This window comes from Melopsittacus undulatus, chromosome 8 (assembly GCF_012275295.1).
Source record: "Melopsittacus undulatus isolate bMelUnd1 chromosome 8, bMelUnd1.mat.Z, whole genome shotgun sequence".
In the NCBI taxonomy this organism is placed as follows: Eukaryota; Metazoa; Chordata; class Aves; order Psittaciformes; family Psittaculidae; genus Melopsittacus; species Melopsittacus undulatus.
The window spans coordinates 10,613,842-10,640,933 of NC_047534.1; the positions used below are offsets into that span (position 1 = coordinate 10,613,842).

At 40.4% G+C, this 27,092-nt stretch overlaps 1 protein-coding gene across 1 annotated transcript in view; it reads left to right on the plus strand.

The window, feature by feature from the left end:
* ADCY9 (adenylate cyclase 9) overlaps positions 1 to 23,269 on the plus strand; it is an 84,255-nt gene extending 60,986 nt beyond the window's left edge. The window contains exons 6-10 of the mRNA XM_005152484.3: positions 2,339 to 2,547; positions 10,295 to 10,454; positions 13,559 to 13,707; positions 15,701 to 15,742; positions 22,024 to 23,269. Coding sequence (XP_005152541.1) covers positions 2,339 to 2,547; positions 10,295 to 10,454; positions 13,559 to 13,707; positions 15,701 to 15,742; positions 22,024 to 23,212 — 1,749 coding nt within the window. The 3' untranslated portion in view covers positions 23,213 to 23,269. The remainder of the gene's footprint in view (positions 1 to 2,338; positions 2,548 to 10,294; positions 10,455 to 13,558; positions 13,708 to 15,700; positions 15,743 to 22,023) is intronic.
* The last annotated feature ends 3,823 nt before the right edge of the window (positions 23,270 to 27,092 follow it).

Consider the following 27,092-nt stretch of genomic DNA (forward strand, 5'->3'; position numbering starts at 1 on the left):
CATTGGTTTCTTTTTGTAATCTGTCTAAGCAACTATCTGCTATTATTTTTAACACTTTTCGTTGCAGTTGATGACAAGGGTCATGAAACGTTCAATGTGATTTACTACTTCTTATTGCTGCCTCTGGAAGCAGTCTCCTTCCAGTTTACCTGTCTTGTGCCATGTGTTGAGTCTAGTCTAACATTTGGACTAGCAGTGCATTTTCACAGTCCACCAAGATACACTAGTACAATACACTAATACTTCTCACCTGCGTTTTCTCCATTTTCAAGTTGGTTAGGGCCAAATGCTACTTGCCTTCTCATCAAATATCCTAACTTTCAAAATGGTAACTGAATTTAATCCTTGTTCATGTCACAGTCTCACAGTTGTCCCTGTGGAACCCAAACCTGCTCTGAACTCAAATGTCCTAAATTCTGTTAAGCGTGCTGCATTTAGAAACAGGCAGTTCAAATCACTGCATAATTCTGAGAACAGTGAGTAAATTGTGAGAATCTTGGTGCTTTCTTCAGTATTCTACACTGAGCGTAAAAAGTCCTTACTTCCTTTGGCAGCTAATAATGTCACAGGCTTTCCATATCAGTAGATATTTGCTTCTTTTCCAGTGATTACAAATGAGATTTAACCATTTGAGTTTGGTTTTTTCTTAATAACAAAGAGAAGCATAGTTGTGCTGCTGTTCAGTTTGCTTACTTTGTTCAGGAGCTCCATACTCATCCCACCGCACTGTGTTTTGGTGGTATCTCTGAATAAACCTTATGTAGCAACAGCAGAGAGAAATGTCCGATGGGATACAGCCTGCAAAACATGCACAAACTATACGGAAAACAGTAAATCAAGTTCTTCTCAATGGAAAGATTGGAAAGAGAAATGAAGTAGTGATAGGTCAATCTATATATGTTTGACTATTACTGTAGATATGTAGGAAATTCCTAGTATGAGCAGGAATGTGGTCTGTGCATTTTGTTAGTGCCAAACTATTAGTTTGGAAATTATGTGGAACTCCCTGGAAATGGGAATCTTCACTCTCTAGCAGTAACTGCAGCATGGGCAAAAACCTGTTAAAGCCTCAATATTAGCATAAAACTGGTCCAGAACAACAACAACAACAAAATCTTCCCTTGGAGAGTGAAATGATTTGTCAGCACTCCTAGTTCTTTAATTGCATTACAGTAAACTGTTGCTGAGAGTAATTTCCAACACGACTGAACTGACCTCTAATCTGGCTGCATGTGTGTTTGTGATCATTGTCCATAAGTGGCTGTACTGCCCAGGAGCTTGCTTAGCCTGTTCTTGTTTGGAAATTAGGTGCTATTTTACACTGTTAGGGCATCTTTAATGTTGTCACTTCAGGCTACAGTGCTGCTTTCCTTAATTCAATTTGTGTGACTTTTTGTGTGGACTAACAGGATTATGCTACAGCTCTCATTAAAAGGTAATCTTGGCACTGAAATGATACTAGCTGAATTTATTAGGTTGCATAGAGGGTACAAATGAGGAACAAGTTCATTTTCCCAATATTGCTAAGTGCAGATAGAGTTCTGAGGAGTAAAATAAATTCCAATTGAACCAGAATACTCAAACTGAGCTACTTCATGGTGATATTGATAACGTACTTTCTGTTTTTCTGGGCAGACATAAGCTCTCATACAACTGAGCCAATCTAAGTAAGCCAGGTTGTGAAGCTCATGATCTCGTTTTCAGCTGGACTGGCCAAAGGAGCACACAGCACAGATGCACAGCAGTGTGGCCAGAATGAGATGGGATGGGAATGTGTGGTGAGGAGTTACGGAAGAACAGAACTTGATGTCCTGGGCTCTGATGAATGCAGATTACATAGCTTCCTGATGGCTGCTTCTAGTCTGGGATGAAAGGGAGATGTGAACTCTGCCATGAGCAAGAGACTGTTTCTGTAGAGTAGTGTTTAGAGGGTTTATTTCAGCAACCATTGGAGCTTAAAGGCATGTTGTAAATTGAAAACTTCTTACAACTTTATCTCCTAGTAATTATGGGGTTTATGTTTCCTTGCATAGAATAGACACTTTTCATATGATGTATTTCTGTATTATAATACTCTGTAAAAATCACCTCAGACCAAAGGGCTGTGCTGCCAGTACTTGTTTTCCAGCACAGATTTATTCTCAGGACACTGATGGCCGTTGAACTACCTCTGCTGTCTCTTGTTTTAAAACAGTACTTACGCTGGATTAATGAGGTGGCAAAATGTTCTGTATTCCTTCATTTGGTTTTGTGAGCTGCTGTTTATGGCACAATCAAATTCAGCAAAATAGCATTTATTTATTTTCATCCCTTCCCTCAATCCCTGTATTCCACACAGGTTATAAGGAATGCTCCAGTGAAGACGTTTGCCAGCGCTACCTTCAGCTCACTCCTGGATGTGTTCCTCTCTACCACAGTCTTCCTTATACTCTCTATCACGTGTTTCCTGAAACACGGGATGGTCGCATCCCCTCCACCACCTGGAGCAGTTGTGGTGTTCATCATCGCCATCCTGCTAGAGGTGCTGTCCCTTGTCATCTCAATTAGGTAAATACAGCATAAAAAAGTCTTGAAATAGCAGTGAGAACTGAAATGGTGGCTGGCTTGGGAACATTTTTCTGACAATATCTTGGGAACTCACTTGGATGGTCTGTTATATTTGGAGAACAGCGCTAGTGAAGCCAAGAAGGCTTGAGGCACATCTTGTGCAAAGACAGGTCTAGCTACAGAAATTATAGGAGAAAAAGATAACTCTGATAGAGGTCACTTAAGGAAACAAAATCTTCACGTCATGCCTGCCCCTTACTGTTCCTTGTGATCCTACACACAGCTGTATACCCTCTCCCGTCACAGGGCCTTCAGAGTGAGGGAGTTCAAACTGAAAGGTAATCTGTCCTTAAAATAAAAACTTAAAATTCTCAGCTAAAAGAACACCATTCTGGTCTTAAAACTGAAATAACTTATCAGAAATGCAAAGAACAGTCCTTTTCTCAAAGCAAACAAACAAGAAAAGTAAAAAAGTGGACAAAAAAGAAAAGTCACATTGCATCTATCTAGAATTAGTTCTCTTTATGATCTGTATTTCAAGTCTCATGGGTTTAATAGTTAAATAGTTTTGTTTTCTCTGTTTGACACATAATTGGAGTTCAGCATTTCCCCTGACCCCCTGGGCTGTGTGGCAGTCCTTGAAAATGGAAGTGGTACTGGTTTGTCCCTGCAGAAAGGGTGGCTTTGCAGGCAGTGCCAGCCCCATGCTGGCTCTTCACAGCCTGCAGTGAAGAATCCCTGATCCATGAATCCTTAAAGGTGTCCCCTGCAACCCCTGTACCTCAACCCCTCCTGTGCCCTTGGAGGTGAGGCCTGTACAAATGTTCCGTAAACTCATGCTCTCCTGGGTGTGTTGCCTGATTTATACAGATACCACATGTAGCCTGTTATTAACCCAGATGACAGACCTAACAATAAGTTGCTTGTTTGTACTTGTGAGAGCAACTTTATTCTGCTGTCTTCATCTCCCGTTTTCACTGCACTTTCCCTGGCACAAGAGCATGTTAGAAAGGTTGGTGTGTGGAAATGCATGTCCTACATGTAGTTCTGCAAATCTGTCAGGTATGGGTAAGTTAAAACGGTTTTGTAATTACAAGTTAGAAGCCATTCTGCTGTTGTTTAAAAAGGAACAAGAGATTGCAGTTTGCACTCTTATTTTGGCTTCTCAGGGTCAAGGTAAAAAATACTCAATTAGTACTTAAGCCACTGACACAAGCTTTTAACTCAGTGTGTGTATAAATGTATATGCATACATACATGAAAGTTGACATCTAGTAGACAAAGGTCATTTATGAACAGTGGAAATGCGTTTAAGGGTAGTATTTCTTACCAGGTGTCTTTGAGAGTTGCTGTTTGAATAACATTGTGATTCTGGAGTTTTTAGAAATTCTAGGCAGTCAGAAAGTGTTAAGACCTGTCCTGGGAGACAGTTGAACTGGTAGGACTGTCATTCTAGTGCATCCTACACTGGATTAACTGTTGCTCTGTCCTGTCTCTCACATCAGAAATACATTTTCCCCTTTCCAAAACAATGTCTGTACTCTGTCTTGGGTAGGAGGGAAGGTTTTTTGTCAGTTTAATGTGGCCAAGCAGCTCTTCCGTGGCACCAGTAGGAGAGTAGGAAGGCAGGAGTGAGCAGCTAGTCTGGGTTCAGTGACAATGGCATTGTACCTTAAATTTGTTCAGCTCTGGCTAACTCAGCCACCACTTTGCAGAAGAATTAGTTTCTACTCTCCTGGTATGTTTGGAGAAAACTCGTGTTCATTCACCTTGCAGGTAAATTTTTACTCCATTTTAGTATTTTTCAATTCATTATTGTTCTTGATACTATATTGAATTTGCCTTTTTTATTTTGTACATTTAAAAGAATTATTACTGTAATCCTGAAATTTTTGTATGGAGGTACATAGGGCTTTATTTCAGTCCTGTTCTGTAATTGGTGGTTTACAGGTTTCTTAAGGAGAAAGAAAATTGTTTTCTATAGGCTACCTGTATAGTTGAGAATTCACAAAGAGGTTTTGTCTTTCTGAGCTGTGTACAGTCATACAGGGGTTTAACCTCGTGGCAGCACTGTGTTATTGAGAGCCGTGCTGTAGTGAGCCTGGGCTGTCACCGAGGTGAGTTTAAGTGGCTTTATAGTGTTTTCTTAACACTATTTGGTTTTGCCACTGACATTTCTAATATTTTCATGAGACTATGTTGGCTTAAAGCCCAAATTTTACTTCCTAAGCTGGCTTGGATGCCTCATTTAAAGTCAGTAAGATTAAAAAGGAAGTGTTTCAGGATGACTCTTAAGTCTTAGAAGAATATATATTTTAATACTAATTATTCTTCTGTGCTTAATTCTGCTTTGAAAAATGGATTGAGAAACATCTCACACTGTGGAGAACATCAGAATTCACGTCATCCCACCTGGCATAAAAATAACAGGTTTTCAATAAACACTGTATTGATGCATGCAGGACTGTCTTCATCCAAAGGAGCACTCACAAGTTTGGGCACATGGAATACTGCAATTCCTGCACAACTGCTACGGGTGCAGATGATTGGTGGTCACTAGCACCTGCTGCACTCACTGAAGTCAAGCTGACTATTAATCTTAAGACCCCACAGATTCTCCTGGTTAGTGTGGGAAATAGAAATCACTGGATGGGATAAGTGACGGCTGCCATTCCCTGACCTCTCCGTCAAGTTGGCAGTTGAGTAGGAGCTTAGGAATCAAGTCACCATGTATCCCTTGCTACCGGAGCCCTTGTTGTGCAAGTGAGAGATGTGTTGCTCCTTTCTTTTGGTGGGAGGGAAGTGTCTGCAAATTACTCTGTATTTACTCCACAGTTACAAGCTGTTGGTTCTCAGGAGCTTGCTACCCTGGGCTCACATTCACAGTCTTTCCTATACTAATGAGATATAATTAGTATTTGGCTTAACTCTGATCACACCTAAGGTGATACCTCAGCAAATCTCTTAATGTATGAAACAGGATCATCTTGGAACTGAGCAGGTCTTACTCAGATACCTTCTTGAAAATAGCCTCATACTGTACACCAGTTTGTAGATGAAAGATCTTAGAAGCTTTCTGGTAGGTGTTCAGTTTTAAATGTAATGACAATGTCATATTTGGGGGGTACTTTTTTAGGAAAAGCTATCTGTTTTGGCTTGGAGGGCTTTTTCTTGTTTGTTTGGAATTTCCAATATGTATTTACTTCATAGTAAATACATAAAATATGCTTTTAGACTGCTCAGGGCTCCACAACCTATGACACACACTTCTGTATACTTCCCTTGAGCACAAAGAAGAAAATCATCTTTTCCCTCTTCAAAGTGAGGACTGCTCACTCTGACCGCTCATTACTCATAGAAACAGTGCAGAACTTCCTGTGCAGAAATGTCATCCCAAATGACAATCACAAAATACCACTGAGATATCTTAAGGGAGGCGATTGGATTACAATGCTGGGCACAATCCCAGAATTTCAGGAAAAGGGATTATTTTAGGACTAAAAAATTCTTGCCTAAGTTTCTTATTGTATTTCCATTGTCATGATGTGAAACACCCTGTCTTTAAATCAGTCTAACTCTTAATTGAATCCAGGACTTAGCCTAGGAAGTACTCACTCTTGTGGCTCAGAGCTTTAGTCCAGCTGCAGTAGTGGGAGGGGAATGCTGTATCGCTGCTTGTACAATGTGAAACAAGTTGAAACTTTAAGTTCTGGAAGAGAGGTCCTCATGGAGCAAAGCTTACAAGGAAGAAGGATGTTTTGATTCCTCTGAGGTGTCTCCTAATAGGTTACTGGAGTATCTGTAGATGAGGATCCAATGGTTCTCACAAGTGCCACTCTAAAATTACCTGTACAAAGCTGCGCACAAAAAATGGCGTTTCACTTGTGAGCATGTGGGAGATGCCATCTCCTGTTCTGTAGATGTAGTGCAAAGAATGTCCTGCCTGCTTGAAATGTGACTACTTTGACTTTCATGAGTGCAGGTGAAGGGTAAGAGGTCCTAAAGTTCTACTATTTTGTAAAAGTACCTTGGGAAATGTCATTGAACATACAACAGCATGTGAGATTTCACTTGGGATTCTTAGGAGTGCTTCCTTCTGCAGGAGTACAGCTAAAAGACATAGAATCATAGAATTGTTAGGGTTGGAAAGGACATTAAGATCATCTAGTTCCAGCCAACACCTGTCCACTATTTTAGCTGTAAATACAGGATTTTTGTTAACTAGATACTTCTGACATTTAGTTCTTGTTGTTATAAATAAGTTCACTCTTAAAAAAAGTGTTACTTTTATTATCTAATAACATCCTTCAGCACAGACTTCACAGTAAAGTGAGGCCACAGTAGTGGCTATTTCAGCACTGCTCAAAAGAGTGAGAGGTGGGAGCACTGCAGAAGTTGATTAATGAATTTCAAAGAACCTTTCTAGAGAGCAAAAAGTTATCTTCCGGATGAAGAAAGCAAGTACAATCAAAACAGTAGAGCGGGGAACTGCTCTTGTCTGACAAAACAGCCCTATGCTTGGCACTTCCTGGGCTTGCTGAAGTAGCACCCATGGTCTGTCCATAACCAAGGCCAGTTGGTTCTCCTGAAATTCCAGTGACTAGGAGCTGAAATTGTTTTCTGCAACTTCAGGGTAATGAACTCTTCTGTTACCACCATGACCGATACAGAGTATTGCTGCAAGGGAAAACAATGTATTCTGTTTGCCTTTATTTATTTCTAACATCTGTGGCTTTGGTCTTTAATATCCCACCAAACTGCTGCTGTGCCAAAAGCTTTTGATGTGAACTATGGGAATTGATTTTAAACTGCCAGTAAATACAGGAATGATGATAACATTCTCCATTACCCATTAATCATTTATGTCAAAGTTACTAATTTGAACTCCAGCTTGTGTAAACATCTTGGATGCTTTAGCATTTAAGCCCTGTTGAGCTACCCACTGACACTGCATTATTTACTGATACTGCCCTGTAGCCATTAAATCTGTCTGCAGCTCTCCTTGCTGTCTGGTTTTAATGCACTTCTTACTTCCTGCAGTGGAAGGGTTGTGCTGTATTCCCAGGCTTTCGCTGTTTTGTGAAGGATGATATTTCAATTGTTGTAATTCCAGAGTGCAGAAGATTGTGATAAATACTGGAGGGGGGTGGGGAGGAGGAGATCAATGCAACAAGGTAAAACATTATCACAAGGAATGTGCCATTGTCCTGGAATTCGCAGTAGCTTTTTTGAAGCACACAGCTGCCTAAATAAAGAAGTATCCTCATGGCAGGATTTGTTGCTATAGTTCCCACAAGAATTTGTCCTGGCATAGAGGCTTGGCAAAAAACATTAAAACTAGAAAAGCTTTCTGCACCAGGGAGCCCCTGTTGTGTGGGTTGGGGCTCCGTGGTGCAGCAACATGTGCTGAGAGACATGAGCTGCACTGGGTATCTGCCACGATTTGCGTGCCACAGAGCTGGTTCCTGTGCCAGCCTGCATGGGAGCGATGTGGAACATCACGTAGAGCGTAGGCAGAGGTGTCGATGATCTGCCTCCTCGGATCCCACTTCTCTGGGCTTCCCACCCAGCTGCCAGTGGGAGCACCAGGATGCAGCCTGGCCCCACAAGTGCTCAGCTTTGTGGCCCAGGTTGGTTTCCTTGAAAAAGAAGCTGTGGCTGCCCCATCCCTGGCAGCATTCAAGGCCAGGTTGGACAGGGCTTGGAGCAGCCTGGTCTAGTGGAAGGTGTCCCTGCCTGTGGCAGTGGATTGGAACTGGATGAGCTTTAAGGTCCCTTTCAACCCAAACCAGGCTGTGAATCTCCAATTCCTTTCTCACAGTTAGCCATGTAAATGCTAATACTAATTTGTAGGCTTTGGGAGAATTGACCTTAATTTTCAGAGGCATGAACTCGAGTGGCATTTTCAGAAGCACTTGTTACTGGGTGAACTAGGCTGCCACTGAAGACAGGCACAGACAGTTCCGTCACTGATGTTAGAAGCAACTGAGTTGGGACAGTATATAACACTTCAGAAAACACAGTTCTTCTTTTATAGAGCTTTTTTAAAATTTTCTTTTGCTTTATATACTTTTTTTAAAAATTTCTGTGCTTTAGAAATTCTTTTTTATGATGGAATATAGCTGTCATTTTTCGTGCAAATGGAAGTCCGTTAAACTAGGAGCTAGCAAATCTGTGAGCACCCTCTCGTGGAGCCCTGATGTATTACGGCGTCTTAATCCTGTTACCACGAATTTTTTTATGCATTTAAGTGTAATTTCCAGATTTTAATATATTAAATCAGAGAAGAGCTCTCGAAGCTTCAAAAAAAATGTTTGGGGTCCTAAAATACACAGAAGTCTGGACCAGAGAATTAAAATATCAATCATAAACAATACGTATTTAAAGCTGTGGAGTAAGTGTCAAATTCACATAAAGAACTTCAAATTTATTCTGGTTTGTGTCAAGCTTTTATCCAGAGTAATACCTTGTATTTTAGATAAAAGTGTTAAAAAACTCAGTGGGTAGCTTTTCCTCTTTTAAAAGTTGTAGGTAATACAGAATAACTTGTGTAACTTTAGAGATGGTGAATTTCATATTTAGTGTATGTTGTATTTATTATTTACTGTTTGGGCTCTGCTGTAGTCTGCTGTTACAAAAGCAGAATTACCTGCCTAGACTGATTCTGACAATTACATACATCCACATGCAGTGGCTTTGAATGAAGCTGAGTGTACTATGTTACCTTTTTATGGCTTCATAAAAATAATTAGAAATTTGAACTGCAGTTGGAATTTTTCTGGAGTGAGTAATGTTTTTGAGCTGTAAAAAGGAAATTGTCCTGAGGATTTGTTTTTGTAGATAGATAACCTTTTTCTATGCCATATCCTCAAGCATTAAGTGTCCTTTTACCTTTCCTTATTAATGTTAACAATTAGAAATGCTCTCATTTAATAAGTATCTCTGTAAAGCTGCTCTCCAGAGCTCTTCCAGTTGGCTCCTTCAGCACTTCACAGGTTTGAGCCGTCACTTTATCAGCAGCTTGAGGAAAGAACCATTCCTTCCTGCGTGCCTTGTGCGGAGCCAACTGGGTTGCTGTGATAGATCCCGACAGGCAATGGAGGAGTGTGCCAGCTGGCCCCCGAGGTGCTCATCCCAACTGCTTCTCGGGCTCTGCTGCCTGCCGAGGGTGCCAGCTCTCAGCCCACACTCTTCTTCCCCTTCCCTAATGAGAGGGAACAGTCTGATTGCAGACAGGAACTTCTGTCTCGGTGGTTGTAACTGGGAGAACTGGTTTTGATTGCAGTATAACATGAAGATGGCATGGGTTTACATGGCCTCTGAGTGACTGAGCTTTAGCAGGGCATACAGCCTTCTTTCCCAAACATTTCTGGTGTTATGTTATGGGTTTTCTTTTTAGCTTGTAAAAGCTTTCCCCTCTCCCCACCTGCTTTAAGGCTAAATATTTGTGAATGGAGAGAAATCTTCCCTATGCTTGCCTCCCAAGTAAGTGAAATTTGGATTTCAGATTGTTTTCTCCAAGCGCACCGTCCCACTTGCTGACATCCCTTGTGAGCCACCAACCAGTCATCTTCCAGCAAAGGTGGATCATTTCCTGAATTCACCAACAGGTGCTCTGGTGTGTAATGTGCTGCAGTTGCTCATGTAGTTTAAATGAAGGATTTGAAGTTATATTATTACAGGTAAATGCGATGTACGATGTGATGGGCTGAAATTAATGCTGGCTCTGGGCTTTCCTTTGTTACAGAATGGCGTTCTTTCTGGAGGAGGTGATGACTTGCACCAAGCGTCTCCTGGAGGTGATATCTGGCTGGCTGCCTCGACATTTTTTAGGTGCAATCCTGGTTTCTCTCCCAGCTCTTGCAGTTTTTTCACACTTCACCTCTGATTTTGAAACAAATATACACGTAAGTTGTCGAACTCCGTTGCATAATCTGACGTTTTGGATCTAACAAAGCTTGTTGCTTGCCTGCTGTCTCCCTTCACCTCCCTCGTGCTTTACATCTGTTTGATACAGATCCCTTAGAGGGATAGGGTTTTGTGTGTGATGAAATGCCTAGTTTGTTATGTAAATACAGTCACTTGCTTATTTGAAAACTCTCCTACAAAAGAGGAGAGGGATGCCTCTGAATGCTTGCCTATGTACATGCTTACATACATACTTTTATTTTTTCTTAGACCAAACCCTTTTTTCAAGTGTTGTTTTAGATAATACAAATAGTGTAAGTCTTGTCATTGTGTTGTTTCTGGGTTTGATTTAGAGTTTGTAGTAGGAGATGCTGTGTATGACTTAAAATTTTGCCCGCACGTTAGTGAATTTCAACAATGAGAGCAGTATTGGCAGTGGATGCTTTTTCATTGTGAAGTTAAATGGAGGAACTTGAAAGAGAGATAGCACATAGAAATGATTACTGTGCTGTGCAGGAGCTGCAGGAATGGTTAAAGGAATGCAATAGCTGTCTGTTTAAAAATATTGAAAGAAGTTGCCATATTTAGCCCAGCCACAGAAAGGTCCACAGGGGATTTGTTGTCTCCTTTAATAAAAACAGTCAGAAGAGGAGAACAAGGGGTTAAACATTAACTAAGGGGAAGAATAGAATGCTTTAAAGGCTAACTACAGCATAAAATCTATGCTTTAAAACTTTGTGAATAAAATGGACTGGAACCGGAGATGAAAGTTTGTTTTTCTGCAAGTTTCTCTTAGGTAGCACAGTATAACATCCTTCCTTTCCTGGATCTTCAGGGAATTCTGTTTCACAAATATCTTGCTATTTCAGGGCCCTGGGCATAGGTAATAATCAGATCCTCTTCATTCTTCCTATCACAGCTTACTACAGGGTATTGGGAAGTGTTTGTTCTGTGGGAGCATATGGACCAGACGGTTTTTGGTCCTTCCCAAATTAAACAGATATTCCATGATTGTCACAGTCACAGAGAAGTGCATTAGATATTCTTTCACATTCTGTGTTTAAAATAATTTGCAGCTTTTACCTTTTGTGAATGTCAATTAACCATTTTTAAGCTGTAAAATTTGTTTATTTCTTTATTTATTCAGTTTGATGATGGTCTTTCTCCTTCATGACCACCAGTAAGTTAATTGTAGGAATGTTCTCACACTGAAGGGAGGTGAAAACCTTCAAATCTGCCCATTGACTCTGATATCATCCCATTCATCACCATCTTTGATCATCTCTCCAAACATTTACAAAAAATGTTGGAAGAACCATTCTTTAGTGTATTCTCGGTGCCTGCTCAGATCAGGTGGCCAATCTGAGCGCTTCAGGCAGTGGCAGTTAAGGTGGTGGTGTTCATGACCAAACTGAGAATGAACTTTGCTTTCTTTCCTCTTGCAGGTCCTCTTAAGTTGTGGGGCTGTTGGCTTACTCCCCAAGAGGTGTCCCAACTCATCTTGTGTTCAGTGTTCCAACAATCATGGAGCTCTAGGAAATGAAGTCAATTTATAGAGGGTCAGGTAAGTGTCATATTTTACTATGACATGGTTTTGCAAAGTTTTTTTTTATTCATAGCATTTTATACCTTCCCTGGATATAAAATAATTAAGATCAAAATTAACCAAAGCAGCAATGAAAAAAAACTTTCCAAAGCCATGCTTACATAGTAAAACACAGCGCCTCCTGACCCTCTATAGGCTGGCTCCATGCTGGGGCATCACTTGGAGTGAGAACCCATGCTCTGCCACTTTAGGAGACCTGAAATGTGGGAAAAAAAGTAAGTTCAAATTCTGGGGGGCTTATGGACACTTCTGAAATTCCTTTTATCCATTTTTGGGTCATTCAGAAAAACAACAGCTGTGATTGTGGTTTAAAAATGGTGAATTATGTAAAGGTGTTTTTCCATACCCTGTGTCTGCTTCTGAATCACATGCTTATTTGTTATGCTACAGAATTGCTAATCTGCATTCCATGCACTTCAGCTCTAAAGGAAATTTAAAATGAGAGAAAAAGTGAGAGAATGATCATTTGATACTGTAAACTGCCATATGTAGCTAGAACAGAAATCCATAATATGGTTGTGAAGTTTCTGTTCTAGTTTGGATGGTCATGAATATTCTTGATAAATCTGAAATTTGCACATCAGCTTGAGAGTTTTGACCCCTATAAGATTATATCTTGGGAAAATTAAGACATTCAGGGCAATATATCTGTCCTGTGCTTCCTTTTCTTTATCCAGTGAAGATGTGGAAAGGGAAAAGATTTTTGAGATGCAGTGTTTGGAACAGAAAATCTAAAACACTCCTTTCAAATTGGCACAAGTGAGTGTGTTACCAAACATTAGTTTGATGATGACTGATCCCGGCCTTTTGTTACCAACACAGATTTTTTTCTTATTTGAATGCACCTGTTACTGGCAGGTATGATAATAACCTTTAAAAAGTGTTTTTAAAAGTAGGCAGTTGGGTGAAGCTTCTGAGGGTTAATGTCTTTCACATTTTCAATGCAGTGGAATTTTGATGTTTGGTTAAAAATAGACAGGGCCTAACCCCAGCAGCTGAGAGGAGTTTACCAAATGTTTACCTTCCACTTTTTTTTTCTTTTTTATTCTTTATTTTCATCTTTTTCCTCTGTTTTGATTTTCTTGCTCTCTCTTTTGCTTTCCTTCTCCTTTCTCCATTCCACTTTCTTTCTTTCTTCTGTTTTCTTTCTTTTTTTTATAAGAAGACACACTGAACCTTTTGCAAAGGTAAACTGAAGGTATTGAAAGTTACTGAAGTAATGGTTGTATAATGCAGTAATATAAAACTCCATCTACAGAAAATTGTGATGAACTACCTGTGCTAAAAGTTTTCTTGCTCTTTGAAGGGAAGATCTCCATCTTTGGGTGCTGTGTCCTGATGCAGACACTGTGAGGGATTACTTGCCATGCATATAATACAACCAAAATTGAATCCTTCTCTTTCATATCACACGTCTTTAATTTACACTGGCATTTATGTGCAGGAGGGCTCCAGTCAGCAGAAGACGCTAACTCATGCTCTCTCTCTCTGTTGCAGTACACCATGTTTATGTGTTGCGCGATTCTCATCGCCATTGTGCAGTACTGTAACTTCTGCCAGCTTAGCTCCTGGATGCGATCTCTGCTGGCAACTGTAGTAGGAGCAGTGCTACTCATTCTGCTCTACATCTCCTTGTGTCCAGACAGGTGAGCATCACACCTTAGCACTCATAGACTGTGTTTTAGATGAACAACTCTGGTTTTCTCCACCAGTGAAGTGAGTGTCTAATGCATGGGTTTTTAGCATCTGCCATGACTTTCTCCAGCCCCTCAAACTTAGTATTCGGGAAGAGTTCTTCATTTTTTTTATTTTTATAATTTTAAGGATTTCAGGATAATATCTGAGGAGCCCTGTTCCTGTCATCTGTTTTGAAATGACACTCTGTCCTCAACCAGTGTGTTTCCAGGCCACACATTCTTATCAGACCCATAGAATTGCCATTCATCATTTGTTTGAAAATCTGTTTTATTATAAAGAAATCTCCAATACATTTGGTGGTACCAGAGAACCCAGTTGTTCCCTCACTTCCCTCTGAATTTATTTTTGCCCTTAGGAAGCATGTATCTTTCTATAACCTTCTTTCTCAAGATGTTTTCCACTGTGGGAGGCAGGTGATACAATTTAATAGGATTCTAATACACTGATTCCTTACTCACTTTCCTGCCTTTTCAGAGAACGCTGCAGAACAGTAACTGAAGAATCAAGTTAATGCAGTTTCTGTGCAATAACCTTAAAGCTTCTAAGTTTTTCTCTGATTTTCTCCATAGGAGAACTTGTTTGCAGTATTCTCTTCCTACTTACTTGCCAAAAGATTCAAGGGAGTCCTCCCAAGCCATTCACTCCTATTGTCAGAATTTTATAATCAACTTGCACTTCTCAGTGGCTTAAGAAATGTCACAGCCTTTGGCTCTCCTACCATAGTGTGGGCTTTGCAAGGACTTTTAATGCTAGATTATTCTAGTTCCTATCCCTTCTTCAGATGCCGGCTCAATCATGCGGTGAAATACATGAAAAACCAGCAAACCAAGAAGAGTTTGCAGATATATTTTTGTGTGAACGTTCAGCTTTTAATCTGCTCTTCAAGTATCTTCAGTGGTCTCTTTAAATCTTGATGAGATTTGTATAAAAAAAGGCAGGGAGAATAAAAGTCACTCTTTATTCACATCTGTAAGTTGGAAGTGACTGTAAGGGTTATAGGAAGAAAGTTCTTCCTTGGGGAAAAAAAATAACTTGGAAGTAGAGTCAGTTGACAAATGGTTTCCTTGGTCATATTAGATTAAACCTGTGGTTTGAAGAGGGGTCACCATTAATGGGCAAAGTACAGAAATCAGGGAATATATTGTTATTTCATCTTGAAAAAGGAATATTTAAAATAACAGGGCTGTTCAACTGTAGGACTGACAAAATGATACATAGAATTGATCATGAAGAAGGATAGTACAGGTTGAATTAATGAGACCCATAACTGGTTTGTTAATGATAACTTTTTTTGTTCCTCTCCTGTCATTAGTTTGGATAATGGGTTTTGACACAGTGGTAACTGGAGTTTTGTGAGCATCACAGGCAAATAAATCCATGCTGCAGATTTCTTTACTTTTTCCAAAAGTAACAAATCTTGAGAGTTGTAATACGTGATTGTGATAGAGAAATTGCAATACAAGTAAACACAAAAGTTGCTTGAACTACTGAATGATTTTCTGTAATAGCATTTTCAAAAATAGGCAGCAGATTTGCTTGGGGGGGGGTTTGGGTTGTTGGGTTTTTTTTAGCCTTTGTATTGGTGTGGTCAGATAAGATGAAGCCATGAGTGAGTTTTAGAGTTCTGAAATTGCTTTTTCATGTTGCCAAGGTAAGATCGGACTGTTTAACACTTACTTGTAACAGGCATCAACTTGACTGCGTTATCATCTGTTATTTAGGGATGTTTGTATCTCTGTGTGACTAGTTGCCTCTTCCAAGCAAAAAGTGCAGCTAAGTCCCATTCAAACAAAGTTTGTTTGAAGCTGATCAAGCATACAATGCGATTACTGGTTCTGCAGTCTACGTAATAGAAAAGTTTAAAATGATAACTGGAATTCTGGCAGGGTGCTTTGTTTATGCTTTAACTTTCCTTCTGAAATCAGTGCTTTTTTATTTCAGCTCCATGGAAACTTTTCATCTAGATTTGCCACAGAATTTTAGGTAAGCTTTATATTAAATTACAGTCTTTATGTTTAGGCATAGAAAAATTTCCAGTCAATTATATGTAGCAAAACTTTGCTGCAGTAATACATGTGGGAATTCAACAAATTGGTTGAGCAAGTTGTGCTTAAGCTCCTTGTGTATGTAATTTCCTTTGCAGGGGACTTGGATATGACCAAAAATCATCAGAGAGCTGATGCTGCGGTCACTGAGTTATATAATGCTATTTTCTTTCAAAATTTGATTTCTAGGAACTAGAACTGTGGAGGAGCTATAAAATACCATCTGGTTTTGTAGTAGTAACAGTTTTTAAAGCATTATCTGTACATCGTGAGCTATTTATTTTATTTTCTTGGTTGATTTGCACCATCCAGAAGTGTTCTGAGTTGGATGCTATCCACAGCTTGCCAGGTGAGAATTCCCTGTGGTAGAGGAGCTTCAGCTGAAAATGCTGTCTGTGAAGCCAGCTGCCTTCACTGGGATGAGCAACACTGGTGATGACAGTCTGGGTGCTGTTTGCCCCCTGAGCTTGCTTAGGCAGAATTGCAAGGCATTTCCTTGGGAGCAAATGAGATTTTAGCTCTCAGACATCTAAACAAACACACACCAATCTTTTCTTGGGCTATTAATAGCCCCTTATAAGTACACATGTTCAAGATTTGCTCTGATTGTTTCAGTGTGGAATTTCTCCTGGTTTTATTGCAAGTTTGGCAGCACCGTTTTCAAACTGTTTTAGTTGGTCTCTGCTATCAGGAAAGTAGAGTTTGCTAATTACAAATTTGGTGGCAGTGATGGGGCAATGTTGTACTTGATGGAATTAACAACCCTGTGAATACGTGAGTCAGTAATTAATCTAAACAAATGTGTTTTGAGGCATGTGTCACTTTTACTGGGAGTATGTATCAAAACAAGTACCTTTTAAAAATGCCATCTACATGAATGCTGTGATTGATAGGAAACGTGTTTAGAAAAGTTTAGAAATGTTCTAGAAAACATTTGTTTAGAAAAGTTATCACAGAGAGGTGATAACTGTGCTTTCACATTGGATATTTATTCACCAAGAAGTCACCACTTACTACAGTGTTGGGGGTTTTGTTTGGTTGCTTTTAACATGGGGTTTCCTTTTTGTGTGGTTTTGATTCATGAAAGATAACTTAATTTTCATAACAGAATTCCAGTTCACTAAATCGAGAATGGGAAGTTAAAGCCAAAAGAACAGAGGTGGCTTGGGTTTTTTTTTTGTTTTGTTTTTGTTCAGGTTGTTGTTGGTTTTTGTTTTTGTTTGTTTTTTTTTTAACTAAAACATTGAAGGGAATTTGCTGAAAAGGCAATGTACAAAATATTAAAGCATCACTGATTATGTGGTGTACAATGTATAAAATATTAAAGGGGATCACTGTAATAATGTCTTAGGATTAGCCTGAGCTTGGATCCCCAGTTGTTTATTAAGAGTCTGTGAAATCACCAAACCTTTTATGCTGCTCAGAATTACAAATATCTTGTCCAGCACTGACAACAGCTTAGTCAGCTCCTGTCCAGCTGCTGATCACTAGTAAATGATAAATTCTGCCTTAACTAGTTGACAGCCCGGTCTTCTGTTCAGTGACTGTTTGTACATCATCATTTATTAGAAATCTGTCAAAAAAAAAGCTATCAAGCATTGTTTGCATGCAAATATTTTTCTTCCATAAATAATCAACTCATGACAAGTAAAGGTAAGAATGGGTAAGAAACCAAACCAAGCAGCAGATGTTGCTGCAAGCAGGCATGGAGCACTCTGCCCACTGGACAAATCCTAACTTGCCAGCTAAAGGCCAAATAAGGCCTAGTGACCAAAATATCTCTCTCATTAAGGTTTAGATTGGATATGAGGAAGAAATTCTTTACTGTAAGGGTGGTGAGGTACTGGAATGGGTTGCCCAGGGAGGTTGTGAATGCTCCATCCCTGGCAGTGTTCAAGGCCAGGTTGGATGAAGCCTTGGGTGATATGGTTTAGTGTGAGGTGTCCCTGCCCATGGCAGGGGGGTTGGAACTAGATGATCTTAAGGTCCTTTCCAACCCTAACTATTCTATGATTCTATGATTCTTTTCTGAGATGTACTAGATTTGTATTTTGTCTGTCACACATTCAGTTGGGGGAAAAATGCATGTCTATAGTGCACAAGTTAATACTTCACAGCACTCGCTGTTATGTGTGTCAGCGGTGGTTTTGTCAGGTTAATTGGCCACTGTCTCTGTTTTAAGCGGAAATTGTACCAGTTCAGTCTGATCTTTGTTAACAGTCCAGGCTCCACTGAACTGAACCAGCCCAAATTTGTAAATTAACACAATCCTTCAAAGTGCTGGCAGTTAAAGAAAGAAATAAGAGTCAGTCCTATTAAATTTCTGCCATTAATTTGCAACAGAATTTGGCTTGTCTTTTAAGTGCGTTATTGTTTACCACAGTTCTAGTGTTGTATGCAAACAGAATTTCCCCTCTCTCCTGGTGATGGAATAATATAAAGTTGAAACTTCCTTATCTTAACAAACTGTTTTGCTGTTGCTTTCTTACTGAAATAAGTAAGGTTCCTTGCATACAAGTTTCTTCTGTGTTCCAAGAGGGCCAAACAGACTTACTTGTCTTGCATGCCTTTAATGAGGCTATTCCCTCTTGATCAAGAATTGAGATAACAATTAATGTCGTGTGGGAAGAAAGTCGCTAGTAGTGGTAATGAAGTCTTAGCACAAGGTTGAACTCTGGACTGTCCACCCTGTGCTCAGTAAATCAAAATATGGTATTTTCCTTGGTTTTCAAACAGACAAGCTCTTTAGTCCCAAACTGATACAACCATAAGCTTTGTCTTTTAAGTAGGAAATATTTCTTTTTCACATTATTTTCTTAGAGCAGGTAGAGTGTATCATTTTCTACTTTGTGATCGCTCAAGGAGGAACAGTGGTAGGCCACTTGAGGTGAGTTTTTTTATAGCCATCCATTACATGTTCTTCATCAAAAGTAGCACTTTGATTTCCTTTTTTCACACTGTTCCACCATAGCATTACTCGTTAAGATTTAGCAAGCGTGCATCCTCTTTAAATACAGCAAGATATCCAAATCCAAACATAGGTTACTGGCTCAGAAGCAGAATAGCTTTCCAAAAATCTTTGTAAGTGGAAAGCCATTATCTTTGTGATTTGTGATCAAGCCAAAGGAGATTCTATCTCCAGAGCTCTCACTTGTTCCATATTCAACACACAGCCTGGATGAAGATGCCAAGTTAATAGTTATGTGTCTGTGCCAGGAAGCACTTCACCAGTTTGACTTAAAGGAACATTGTTGGCTTAAGATTTCAATTTGCATGATTTTTAAAATCCATTTTCTGCTGCAGCACCTCATAAAAAATAGACCTTAGAACATTTGGGGGTGTGTGATCCTTCCTGTTATAGGTGTGTACGGGGGTTCTTTTTCCTTCTTTTCATTCTGAAATGTAGCTTCAGGTCACCTTTGCTAACTGACTGTGTAATATGATTTATAGTCCTGTAGGTCTTGAAACCTGGTTGCTGCAACATCCAGAAATTCGATTTCCAAATGAGTAAGATGTAATTGCCTTCTCCTTCAAGCTGGCATCTTGTGCCTTTTTGTCCTAATGCTTGTAGCAGTCCCACTGTGATCAGAAATGCCTGCTCTGGAAGATACTGCACCTTCTTTTTTGAGATACTAACCCATTACCTTATTAATGAAATCAGGTCAGCTTACAAGAGAGGCACTCGATTCACATGCAGATCTCTAAGACTGTACACCCACGTGGGAAATAAGGTCAGGTCAGCACTGGAGGAGATGATTGAGTGCTTGCAGATGCCAGTACTTCAGGAGTGGTGAATGAGAGGCAGCAGTTTCTTCTTAAAAGGCAGATCTTGTGTTCAACACAAGCCACTTTTTGTAACAGAATTGGTGATGCTTGCCTAATTCATTTAACAGGAATTCAAGTACTTTGAGGAACATTTTGTACAACAAACTGTAAATAAAAAGCTTTTAATGACTTAAATAAATCCCTGTGGCAAGGATGTTTGATGTTAGAGCAGATTATCTGGATAAAACTCATACTCTCAAAGGGGTAACATGTCCTTGCTCAGATCCTCTGGCAGATCTCATCTCACAAGATACAGAAAATAGTGAACTGTTCTGAAAAGAACCAGAATCATGCTCCTCGACCAAGATTCATTCCTCACCTTCTCCAGCCTTACTTATTTTCTACAATCTCTTACTTATTCTCTCCTCATTGTGTTTTATAAGCCCATCGAATGGAAGGATACTTTGCCACCTGCAAAATAGGTAGCAAGGGTTGTATTTCAGGAATTGTTACGTGTTACATTCTAGTCACTAACAACTTAGCCTTTGTCTTAGTCTCTGACTTGTCTTTCTAGGGAGAAAATCAATAGGTTCATGGCAAAGGTTTAGTTGAGAAAAGTAGTTGTCAGGGAGAAAGGAAGAAAAAGAAGGAGTCTTAGTATAGCAACACACCAGGGAACCTGATTGTAGGGACCTAGTTGGTGAGTTAGGAGTAATCTGCTTTCATTCTTCCCTTGTGTTTTTTTAATAGCAAGCCAATAAAATTAATCTCCTGGGAGAAGTATATTCATGGTTGAAAGTATGTTTATGTGTTTATGGAAGTATATTGAAAGTATATTTATGGTTGAAAACAAAAGGAGTAATTTCCAACAAAGTATGGGGTCTTATCTTTAATCTGAAATTCAACCTGTAAACTCTCTGGTGTAAATATTTTACTTAAGGGAAACTTTTTCTCCTACAGGGTTACTTTGATAAGAGCTAATGAATATAAATGAAGACCATAGCACCTACAGATGTTTTCAGAGACTGTGCACATTCATCTGTTTCACAACTCTGCTATGGTTTTGCTTCATCATGCTTGTTTTTTTGTCAATCAAATGTTGGAGAATGAACATTCAGAAAAAGAAACTGAGTCCATAATATAGCTCCATTGCTTAAGTGCCCGCTTCCATTTCAGAAGTGGAAATGTCCCGCATGGGCATAAAGAAACAAATTGAACTTAAAAATGCTTTCATATGTTACAGAAACAAATTTGCTTGTCTTCAGCTGCTTCTACAGTTGTGCTTGAGTTTTAATCTCTTCTGCTAACATCCCTTCATAAGAGAAATCCACACAGACACTGAGAGACGGATTGTCTTTCTGTGTGTCAAGGAAAAAGTTTGCTGCAATGCCTTCCCTTATCAAACCTCTTTAACATGAGGAATTCCAGCATGTCTGCTCATATCAAATCTTGAGCTTTGGCATAATTTTACAGAAAACTTGCAGTGAAGTGACTCCAGGAATCACTTCATGCCAGTCTGTCTGGGTTCAGACTTAGCTGCTAGGATCACACAGGTGATGTCTCCTCAAAGGAAATTTGTGACTGCATCTCTTCAGAAAGTTGAGTTGTAGACTGCAGATGTGTCCTTGTTAAGGGTGGTTTGGCACTGGAAGCACACTCCATCAGTGCTTCATGATCTCAACAGGCAGTTGACGATCTGTTGGAAGGATTTGAAAGCCTGTTCTGGAGCTATGTGAGACATGGGGGGGGGTTAATTTTTTTAATTTTTTCTTTTTAATTTTGGCATTTTGAGAAACTTTCTGTCTCCACCATAAAAAGCTTCAGTGGTTATAATGTACAAAAGGTGTCAAGCCAGAGCTCCATATTCTTCACTTTCATGCAGTTCTCCATGAAGTGTTTTGTATGGGGTTATCTACTTCCCAAACCTTCGTGTGTTAACATGAAAGGTATACTGCAAAGGTCTTTGATGAGGAAACAAGGGAAAGGCACTAGGAGTATAAAGCAGATGTTTCTAAATATTGGAGGCAATGCAAAGAAAGACAAATTCCACAAAATTTATGGACACCCCTCATATAAACGTGCATGTGCAAACATACAACTCATAATGCATACAGAGGCATTTTTAAATACATATTTACTTGTGCTTTTAGTTGTATACTTAGATATAATGATAACTGTTTCCTTGGTGACTGCTGCACAGGTCAGGTAATTTCTGTGTTGCTGAACCTGATGATAGCCCTGATGATAACGAGTTTAACAATGAAATTAATTCTTTTGCATGTTTAACAACAGATAAAGTTATCAAAGCATATTTTATAACTTAGTATGTAATGTACACTGCCTATACTTCTTTTTCTAGCAAAGAATTCCTTTGCTAGATAGGATGCGGAGCAGAAATGGCAATGCCCTAACTCTGCATTTTTAAACATACCTTTCATGTTCTTCTGCTTCCAGCTCCAGAAAAAGTCCGTGCAACAGTTCGGTGCCAAACGACATGAAGAGGCCAGCAGACCTGATCGGCCAAGAAGTGGTTTTGGTTTCCTTCCTTCTGCTCCTCCTGGTCTGGTTTCTGAATCGAGAGTTTGAGGTCAGTTACCGTCTCCACTACCACGGAGATGTGGAGGCTGACCTTCATCGCACCAAAATTCAGAGCATGAGGGATCAAGCAGACTGGTTGCTGAGGAATATTATTCCATACCACGTGGCTGAGCAGTTGAAGGTTTCCCAGAGCTATTCCAAAAACCATGACAGTGGCGGAGTAATCTTTGCAAGTATTGTGAACTTCAGCGAGTTCTATGAAGAGAACTATGAAGGAGGCAAAGAGTGCTACAGAGTCTTGAATGAATTGATTGGGGATTTTGATGAGCTGCTGAGCAAACCACATTACAGCAGCATTGAGAAAATCAAAACAATTGGGGCAACCTATATGGCTGCTTCAGGACTGAACACCTCTCAGTGTCAGGACAACAACCATCCCCACGGACATTTGCAAACCCTTTTTGAATTTGCCAAAGAAATGATGCGAGTGGTGGATGACTTCAACAACAACATGCTGTGGTTTAATTTTAAACTTCGTATTGGCTTTAACCACGGCCCCCTCACTGCTGGGGTCATTGGCACCACCAAGTTGTTGTATGACATTTGGGGTGACACTGTGAACATTGCTAGCAGAATGGACACCACTGGCGTCGAGTGTCGTATACAGGTGAGTGAGGAGAGCTACCGCATCCTAAACAAGATGGGGTATGACTTTGACTATCGGGGGACAGTCAATGTGAAGGGGAAAGGTCAGATGAAGACCTACCTTTACCCAAAATGCATGGACAATGGGATTGTGCCACATCACCAGTTGTCTATATCTCCAGACATTCGGGTTCAAGTGGATGGCAGCATCGGGCGATCTCCAACGGATGAGATTGCCAACCTGGTGCCTTCTGTACAGAATTCTGATAAGGTAGCCCATGGCACAGATAACTCAGAAACCAAGGACATTCTTCCTTCCGCCAAGAAGCTCCAGAAAGATGCTGTGACAGCAGAGGAGAGGTGCAGGTTTGGCAAAGCTGCAGAGAAGACTGACTGCGAGGAAGCGGGAACTGAGGAGATCAATGAACTGACAAAGCTAAATATCTCTAAGAGTGTATGATGCACTGTCAGAGTTGCATGAAGTGCTCTGTCAATAGAAACACAAAGACTCTTGCAATTGGCAGTTTTCTTTTTCAAGAGAGACCTTCTGAACACCTGGGTTGTACGTTTGTTTTCATTTCAGCGCCTGGTGCTGTGTGGATCACAGCTCTTCAGGGCTTGTTTTCATCTATCTCTCTCCTCCATGCCCTAAATCACATCCCAAGCTCCCCAGATCCCTGTGCAACCATCTTAAGCTGAGTAGAGGATATTAAGTGCCTTCAGATATACTCCATTGGACTCCCTGTCAAGGTACAGAGGCCCCAAATGAAATCATAGCTTTGGGTATTTATCTAATTTTAGAGAAAAGAAAAGCTGTGGTTATATCATTTTTATTGTTGTTTCTCACAAAACACTTTTTTTGGCTAATGCAACTCCTTGGGTTTTTTATATCTCTCTGAACAATGTTTTACTGTTATCAGACCTTTTGTATGTAAACACACAGACAAATGTGCATGTATCTACCATATGAGACTGACATAAAGTGCCAGTAACATACGAGAAAAGAATGTCTTGGAGAGGGGGTGACACAATTTGACTTTGTGTTGGGCTGGAGGAGGAGTTCTGGAGTGGCTCAACGTTTAGTTAGAGTAGGCTAAAAAACTGCTGTAGTTTTTCTTCTCCTTTACCAATGCTTTCTTCAACCTTAATGTGCCATTGTGTGCTTTGGATACACTTCTTTTCCATATAGCCAATGAGTTACTGATATGTGGGAATGGAATAAGGGTTTGGACATCACCAGCTCTGAGGGCAGGTTTCCAGAAGCAGATGAGTGACCATGCGAGTGTTACAATTCATGTCTTAATGAATCTAATGCAGTTTCATGTTAGTCAGTTAACTGGCTGAATTTGCAAAGATCAGTGAAGTTGATGTCTCTAAGCTGATCTCATTTGAGAGAGAGAGAAAGTGAAATGAATGTTTGGGGAATGCCTTTATTTATTTATTTATTTTATTCCTGTTTGGGTTTTTTGTTTTGTTTTGTTTGGGGGGTTTTGTGTGTGTGTGTGTGGATGGGATCAGGAGAGATGAATTGGTAATGGGTTTAATAAGAGTAATAAGATGGTGTTTCAGCCTCTTTGAACTACCAACCACACTGTGAGGATGTTACCTAGGCAATATTTGTTTCAAAGCTGGTGAAACTTCCAAAGCCACCAAATGCATTTGAGTATCCCAGCTTCCCTCTGTACTGAATCAATGGTGCTGCACAATATTTTTCAGGATTCCCCCCCCCCTACACTGTGCTTTTGCAGCAGGGAATGGAACAGCATGCTCCCTGCGTGCCACTGAAAACAGGAAGAGGGAAAAGAGTCCTTTCTAGTGAGCTGAGAAGCACAATAATTTCCCAGTCCTGCAGATGACTCCATGCAGGTCCCTGGGACCGGAGACCTGCGGGAGCACAGGAGCCTGCTTGCACGGAGGACTGGCAGGACAGGGGCATTAGACTATACCAGTTTGCCCTCTGCATGCCTCCATCACCTCCCTCACTTATGTTTGATGCCCCTCTTTGGGTGGCAACTATTCCAGTACAGCCAACTCCTTGTGACACCAAATAAAATGAAAGAACTTTTATGCCCAAAGTAAGTTCATTAGTTGGGGAGGAGCTGGTGAGATGCAATGCTGTGCTGTCTGCAGATTGGTGTGGGGTTTAATTCTTTCTTTCCATCTGAACTAAAGTCAGAATATATTGATACTCCTTGTTATTCCATATGTGATTTTTGGAGTTTGAGTAATAAATATGTAGACATTGTGAAGTTACTATTCAGCTATTTGAGATCCATCCACACTCCACAGTTAGTGTGGAGCCCTTGAAGCCTGTGTCAAATGTAAATCTGAGATTTCTGGGTCAGACTCTGCACACTGTTCTCACAAAAGCTGATGTTTATGCATGTCTAAATTGTGCTTGATAGAAAAGCTATTTAAAATTAATCTGACTTGCTCAGTCTGCCAGCATACAAAACAAGCAGGAAATGCTCCTTCCCATACCCTTTGCCACAGATGCTGTAGCCTGTCTAGGGACTCTTCCTGATGAGCAACAAGGTAAGATTTTTATTAGTGCACAGTTTTACAGCAGCCTTCCTTCTCTGTAGATTGAAACTAGCCCCCTTCTGCCCCCATCCCCATAGCGGGTTGCACTTCCAACTTTCAGGTAGTATAATTCTGCAAATACCTCTTGCATCTGAAGAATGTATTCCTGAAACCATTTTTAGGGTTCTTGTTTGAGTTGCGTGTGTGTCAGTATTCCTTTTCTTACAGTAAAGGAGTTAGCATGGTCTAGAATTGTTTACATGCCTTCTAGTGTTACATTAGTGTCTTAAAGTCATTCAAACCTTTCTCCCTTTGATTTCTTTCTCCTAGTTTTATAGATGACTCTACCTAGCATTTCTCTCTCATTGATTTGCTGTTTGCAGTTGCAGAGTCCAGTTGAGATGTGCCAGCTTCTCATGTGAAACACTGCACAATAACTAAACCTCCACCAGCAACAGCCCTGCATCCAGTGAGAGGTTTGCACCCTGTGATTAAACCTGAAGGGCAAAGGTGCTGGAGTAGGGCCCTGCACCCAGAGCACCTTCCTTCTCCTTAGTGAAGCAATGCACCGCAGAATGCAAAGCTCATCCTCCAGCCTATAGAGCAAATATCACTCCTGTTCTGTTGTAGTATGGTGCTGTGGGAGGATTGTTGGGTTTATGGTAATTGGAATACCAAGAAAAAAATAGCAGGGCCTCTTTTGTTGGCACTGAGTAAATAAAGTGAGTGAGGACAGGAATATTAGTGGACTCTGAAATTAAGAGCTGTTCTCTGCTCTGGGAACTGCTGGCTGCGTTACTCTGCTTTAACTCTGAAGCTGGGAAAAAAAGTCAGAAAAAGCTGAGTAACTGGTGGTCCCCCTCTTTGCTTATTGCCACCAGGAGAGCAGCAAGTGTTCAACACCTGAGACTGCAGGTCTTCTTTCAGAGGTTTAAGATCTTCCCTTTAATGCAGTGTAGGAAGGAAATCAAGAAGCTCACAGCTTATGGTTTGGTGGATAGTGAGGTCTTCCCAGGCACAAGGAACCAAGGACGTACCTGTTTTCTGTTGTAAAACAGTGGGAGGTGAATCTTTCCACCTTCCCTTTCCACCTTTGAAGAGATGTCCCAATACACGTCATTAAAATTGCCTCCAGAGTCAGTTTTGCCTTGTGCAGTACTGCATTCCTGTCTGCAGCTGTGACACGTGTGCGCTTGTGGGAGGCCATGAGCAAAGTTCATGTCATTAAAATCTCTTTTGTGCTTGTTGGGTTAGTGCCAGCACCGTTCAAACATCATGTAAGGGCTGAGGAGTTGGCCAGGCACCTGGAAGTGTGTTCTTCAGGAGCAGTCAGTGCATGGCTGCGCTTCCTGTTCACAGGGTGGTTTAATGGTGATGATTTTAAACTTATCCAGAGAAAGGGGTAAGGAAGATTGCTGGATATTTGCTAGCCCCATGTTGCCTCCTGCCACAGCTCACTTGTGGGAGCTGCTCTAGAGCGTAATGAGGAATATGCTGAATGTTTTCCTCAGTGTGGTCTTAATCTGCTGCTAACACACAGAACCACTTGTTTTTCTCGCAGCTACTTCTGTGAAACAGGTTTCTCATTCAAAGAAAAAAACAAGTAAATGGCATTCACCTCGATTTACTTCTGGCATTTATGATCTTGAGAAGAACAGATTTCCTGTTACTTCCCAAGGTTTGCGGCTGTTCCCTTTCCTGGAGTGAGTGCTGGCACCGCTGCTCCTGCTGTATCTAAGGCAGAGTGCCAGAGGATTTCTATGTGACAAAAGGAGGTGGGGAGAGGGTGGACTCCCAAAGGGCTTCACCAAAACATA